Here is a 6,420-nt window from a genome sequence, read left to right on the forward strand (position 1 = left end):
ATTATGATTATAATTAAGTAGGGCTCATTATAATATCTTACATGAATCAAATTTATAAATAAAACTTTGAATCAAAAAAAAAAAAAAATTATAAATAAAACAAAATTTTGCGTACTACAGCTGTTCCCTCAAATCAAATATGGCAATGAAGAATATCTTCCCAAAGATTTGAGTCTTCCAATCTATAACTAGGGTATTGCTCTCTCTCTAGATGATATCATCTAATTCTCTTTCACTCTACTTGTGTCTGTTGGTTGATTTGCAAGTGCTTCGGTTATCTCGATGGAGGGTGATGAAAGGGGTAAGAAACCCATGAAGCGAATTGAGAACAAGAAAGCTCTGAGAGTTACTTACAAGAAGAGAAAGGACTGTGTTTTCACGAAGACAATGGAGCTCTCGATTCTCTGCGATATCAATGTCTTCACACTCTGTTTCGGCCCCAATGGAGAGGTCGACACGTGGCCCCAAAACCCAAACGAAGTGAAAGCTCTGATCAAGATGTACAAAGAGTCTGCCAAGAAAAGCCCGGTTAGGAAAACTTGTGAATCTTCTTTTTCTGATTGTTGTTTGGGTGCTGAGAAAGTTGCCAAGAAAGTTTTGGTGGGGAATGAGGATGGTTATGGTTGGCTTGATGGGTTATCGGCAGAGTCGGCGATGAGTTTCTTGGGAAAGTTGGAGTCAAAATTGGAGGTTTTGAAAGCAAGAATCGAGTTTTTGAAGATGGTGAAGGAGCAGAAAAACAGAGGGGCAGTGGTAATGGGGAAAGAAACAGAGGAAACTTCTTGTTGGTTTGATGATACGAATTTGCAGAAAAACAGAGGAGTAATCGTAACGGGGAAAGAAACAGAGGAAGCTTGTTGGTTTGATGATACGAGTGCGATCGACAATTTTGAGGAGGACGATCTTGCAATGTTGCTTGACCTTTGTCACCAGTACCAACTTGGCATTTTCTGATCTGTTGAGAGAATTCATACACTTTTGTTGTTGTCTTAGATTTATGGGTAAGCTTTATAATTATACTAGGAATTTAGCAAGGTATTGGGGAATATCATCATATTCATACCTGTATTTTATTTGAACTTTACATTTTTGTCATTAGCTATGTAACTTTTTTCCGAAATTTCCACAAAAACAATTGGTGAATGTATAGAGGTCTGTCTCGGTTTTGTCTTGCTAGAGGTCTAGCATTCTTTAAACATGATAAATATGATGCATACACATTTTCTTTATTTGGTGATCAACACCTGTTTGTGTCACTTTCTATATTTCCTCATATTATATGCATAACTGCTTTAGTGCAATGTTTTTTTTTTGTTTTTTTATTTTGTAGTGCAATGCTTTAGTGCAATGTTAATGAGCATATGCGTATGGAGAAGTTGAGTTTTTAACCAAGTAAGAAAGGGCCCATCATTTTCAATCACTTTCACAACTTGTACAGTGGATTGTACAGTGGATTGGAATGATAGTAATACAGGTCTTACTATCATTGAATAATCATAATCAATAAATATTAATGAGTAAGGGCTATTTTGGGAACTTGGCTAAAAGTCACTTTTTTTTGTTAGTAGCAAAAGCCAAAAGTTGGCTTTTTTGGCTTTTTTTTCATTTGGCAAGTTGGTTTTTAGCCAACGGTGAAATTACAATTTTACTCCTCATGGGTCACAATGTGTTACATAGGTTTAGTTGTAAATATTTTAAATAAATAGGGGTAGTTTAGTCATTTTATTATGATTTGACATCATAAACAAATATTAATCAAAAAAGTCAAAAGTCACTTTTTACCAACTTCCCAAATCATTTGTGTAAAAAAGCCAAAAGCTTGGTTAAAAGCCAAAAAGTCACTTTTAACCATCTTCCCAAAACAACCCTAAATATTCAATTGATCTGTGTTTGCTATCTGTTTTGAGATTCTAATTCACGTCACTTTCATCAAATTTTTGTCAATCATATAATTAGGGGGAGAAAACAAATGTTTTTATCTATTTTTTTGTTGAAATATATATTTATTTTTTTATTTCAGTAATTATATCAAAAGTATGACAGTAATTATATATATATATATATTTTAAACCTCAAAAGAGGAGAGTATAATTTATCATAAAAGTTACTAGTTAAAAGAGTGATCAATAGTTAAATGTTATATTTTTCTCTCCTCCTGGACAATTACAAATTTTAGTTGAGTAATTACCGGATATAGATGGACCAGACAAAGAGTTTGGTGGCAGTGACCCCTTTCCAAACTTCCCAAAAAATATTATTTGGCCAATCCTATTTTAAGTATTTATAATTATAAAAAAAATTAAAAAAAAAAAAGCATTTTGGCCTATACAAAATTTATATAGGTTTATTTTTGGTCCCTTGAAAAGCTATATAATTTTAATTCGATTCCTCCAAAAATTTATATAATGTTATCCTGACATCCTAAACCTCACAAAAATTTAATTCAACGTGTCTTATCAACAAAAAAGATTAATTATTGAATGTAATGTTGTATCTCCGTAAATAGACTTTCACCAATAAATCCTTTTAAAAGGCAACATTTGAAATAAATGCTGTGGAGGGGTAAAATATTGGCCCAAACCCGAAGCAATTGGGAAAAGCAGACCAAAAGAAAGGGAAGACCCAAATAAATTTCTAAGGAGACCATTAAAGATAGTTGGCAGGATAAAGACATGTGGCTAGGAGCGTAAAGAGCAATGAAGAGTAAAAGATCTCCTTCGAAAAAGAGATCTGCGGAATGAAAGAGGAACGTCGGATTTATCTTCACTCAACGGTACAAACATCAAAGTAGTAAGTACAAGAGTATAGATTAGGCCTACTAGACGGTAAGTCTGTCTGATCAACCTGATCCGACAAACGTAACACTTGGCAAGCTGGCCACTAACATCTGACATAATCTATGATGTCTATAGGAGGATGATCCAACGATCAAAGTCAAAGGCAACTTGACTACTTGTCCAATCAGAGTTAGGAGTGGACAGAACCCTCAAATCAAATATTGATCCAATAAATGGGATTCAAGTCAGGAAAATTATAAAAGGCAAAATAGGTGAAGCAAAAAAGGACATACTAGAGGTAATCCAAGAACCCTCCTTTAAATACAAATTCTCATGGCCGAACAATATTCTCACTTGACCGTCGGAGGGTCCTCTCGACTAATCCTGATCGGGGGTGATCATTGACGTTTGGGTTTCTTTTGGCAGCGTAAAAAAAAGGACATGTCATCTCGCTTTCTTTATGGAGAAGAATTCTATCTTCCGCAAATGCAAGGAACAAAATTGCTAAGCCAATTTATTTGCAGTTTTTCTATTTTAAATATATATTTTATGATTAGAAAAGATGTGAACTCAAGTATATAATTTTGGATTAAGAAAAGGTTCCTTCTATACGATAACGCTTTCAACTAATCTAATCCATTATAAAGCCATAAAATGAGAAATTACAATTAATCCCATTTATTAAGCCATAGACTTAAAATTTATAGAGTAATTTTTTTAAAAAAAAAACAATTTAGTGAACCAATATCCAATGACACTACAACAAATATAATTTTAGAGAAAAAAATTTAGCAACAAAATCACTTTTTAATAACATAATATTTTAGTTTTAAAAAATATAATTTTTTTTGTTTTAAATTTTAGTGAAAAAATTGGACATTTAATAATGAATTCTTATCCATTTGGGACCAAAATTTTCCTCTAAAATAAGTAAGGAAAATTTACCCATAAATCATATTTTCTGAAAAGTTGAACCATTTAGTCCTAAAAATTTTCTTATGCACCATTTAGTTCCATTTATTTTAGTAATTTGTTTATTTAATTTTCATTATTTTGGAGGTTACAATAGTACCCCTTTTGTGGAAGGTTTGTGTTCCTAAAAATCTGCAACATCGTAAAAACATCACCAACAACATCAAGGATGAGCAATCGATGAGCAAAAATCTGCAGATCCAGGGGGTTCGGGTTCGTGACGTTCAAGGATGAGCAGTCGATTAGGGACGCTATCGGGGAATGAACGGTCAGGATCTTGACGGGCGCAACATCACCGTCAACGATGCCCAGTCCCGCGGAAGCGATAGTGGCGGGGGCGGCGGGTTCCGCGGTGGTGGCCATCGTCATGAGGGTGGATACGGTGGTGGTGGATGTCGCTGATGTTGATGATGGAACTAATGTTGATGATGTTGATCATGGCCCTGATGTTTGATGATGTCTACCATTGATGTTGAAGCCATCGGTGTGTGCGTGTGTGTTGAAGCCATCAGTGTGTGTGTGTGTGCGTATATCAGTGTGTATGTGTTATGCGCTGGGTGTGTCTTAGAGAGAGAAGACAAAGCTGGGTTTGGTGTGTGTTGTGTGTGTGTGTGTGTGTGTGTGTGTGTGTTGAAGCCATCAGTGTGCGTGCGTGCATGTATCAGTGTGTGTGTGTGTTATGCGCTGGGTGTGTCTTAGAGAGAGAAGACAGAGCTGGGTTTGGTGTGTGCAGTGTGTGTGTGTGTGTGCGCGCGCGCGCGCGCGTGTATCAGTGTGTGTGTTTTATGTGCTGGGTGTGTCTTAGAGAGAGAAGACAGAGCTAGGTTTGGTGTGTGCTCTGTGTGTGTGTGTGTGTGTGTGTATCAGTGTGTGTATTATGCGCTGGGTGTGTCTTAGAGAGAGAAGACAGAGCTGGGTTTGGTGTGTGTGTGTGTGTGTGTGTGTGTGTGTGTGTGCGCGTGCGTGTATCAGTGTGTGTGTGTTATGCGTTGGGTGTGTCTTAGAAAGAGAAGACAGAGCTGGGTTTGGTGTGTGCTCTGTGTGTGTGTGTGTGTGTGTGTGTTGTGTGTATGGTGTGTATGAGTGTGGCTGCTGGGTGTGTGTGTTAATGGTGTTTTGTGTGCATGGTGTCTTGTGTCTGCTAGAGAGAGGAGATATGTGTGTAGCTGGGTCTCCATGTGAGAGAGAGAGAATGCCGGGAGAGATGAGTGGTGTCTAAATGAGGGTAATTACGTCCCTCAGAATTTTTTAGGACTAAACGGTTTACTAGAATAAAAATGCGACCAATTGGTTCATAAGTTTACATTTTGGGATTTATTGGTAAATCTCCCATTTATTGGTAAATCTCCCAATAAGTAAATGGATGAAATTATTTTATTCCTAAGAGTGTACTATTTATTAGGGACATTTTTTTAATTTGTCACTAAAAGTATATTTTTTAAATTTTTTGTAACAAAATCTACTAAACCAAATTATCACTCTTTCATCAGATATTCAATTCTCCTGAATTTCTCGACATCGGTATTGTTTGTAGAGAAAATATAGAAATCCATAAAGCTAAATTCACGCAACCAAAAAAACGTAAAATTTATTTTATCCTCTTGTAATTTAAACTACGAATACATTGTGACTTAAACTCCGAATACGTTACTTTTTATGGTTCAAATATTGTAAGAAAGCCTCACCAATGTGATTTTAGACTAAAACATAATGATTAACTACATATGTGTGAAATTATTGTAATACTCTCAAACCTTATACTTTCTTTTTCCTTTCTTTGTCCTATTTCATAAACAATTTATAATTTATAACATTAATTCAATTAAATCACAATTAATCATATTTTTTTAATTATTTATTGTAATTCTTTAATTTTTAATCTAATTTTAATTTAATTATATTTTAAGTCACAATTAATTTTAAATTCGTAATTATTTATTTTAATATCTATCTTTTTAATCTAATTTTAATTTAGTTATAGTTTAGATCAAATTTTAATTATTATTTATTTTATTCTATATTTTAAAACCAATCATTAATTAAATTTATCTTTAAGATAAATTGTTATTTATATTTTAATTTAATTTAATTTTAATAAACATCTTCATCTAATTTTGAGTTTGGAGAAGATGAGCTTAAAACTATCTTTCTATTGTGTTAATTTTATCTTATTTAAATAAAATAAAAAAATCAAATCCACTCCTTAAAATTGTGTGTGATATTTATTTATTTTTAGATCGGTGTTACACACAAAGGTAACCCGAGAAGGGGGTGAATTGGGTAATTAAAAAAAATATGACTAGAAAATAGATTTCAAATGACTAAGTAAATGCAGTAGACAATCAATTAATACACAGAAAATAAAGGAGAAAGAAAGAAGAGCTCAAACACAAGGATTTGTAGTGGTTCGGCTCACCGGCCTACATCCACTCTCAAGATACCTCCTTGAGAATTTATTCACTATGAATCAATAAACCACCAAGCTTTACTTAGATTGTGAATTTTTACAAAGGATTTACTTCTTTCTGTTGAGGACCTCTCAACTAGATTCATTCCACTAGTGTTTGATTCCATACATTGCAATCACCATGTTTTCCACACTTGTTTTGGCAACTTCAATAGCCTGGGCCTGTTGGATCTTCATTCGATCAATATCATGCTGCATCTTTAC

General features: G+C 34.2%; 1 protein-coding gene across 1 annotated transcript; it reads left to right on the forward strand.

Annotated features, from left to right (window-relative positions):
* The first annotated feature begins 282 nt into the window (after positions 1–282).
* Positions 283–954, forward strand: LOC114316497 (MADS-box transcription factor 23). The gene has a single exon (XM_028263151.2). The coding sequence runs from the start codon at positions 283–285 to the stop codon at positions 952–954; it is 672 nt and encodes a 223-aa protein (XP_028118952.2).
* Positions 955–6,420: the final 5,466 nt, after the last annotated feature.

Source organism: Camellia sinensis, chromosome 15 (genome assembly GCF_055761805.1).
Source record: "Camellia sinensis isolate YWXY chromosome 15, ASM5576180v1, whole genome shotgun sequence".
NCBI lineage: Eukaryota > Viridiplantae > Streptophyta > Magnoliopsida > Ericales > Theaceae > Camellia > Camellia sinensis.

What these genes read in the sequence shown, in the direction of transcription:
- LOC114316497 (XM_028263151.2), top strand. Translation starts at nt 283, where the DNA reads ATGGAGGGTGATGAAAGGGGTAAGAAACCCATGAAGCGAATTGAGAAC.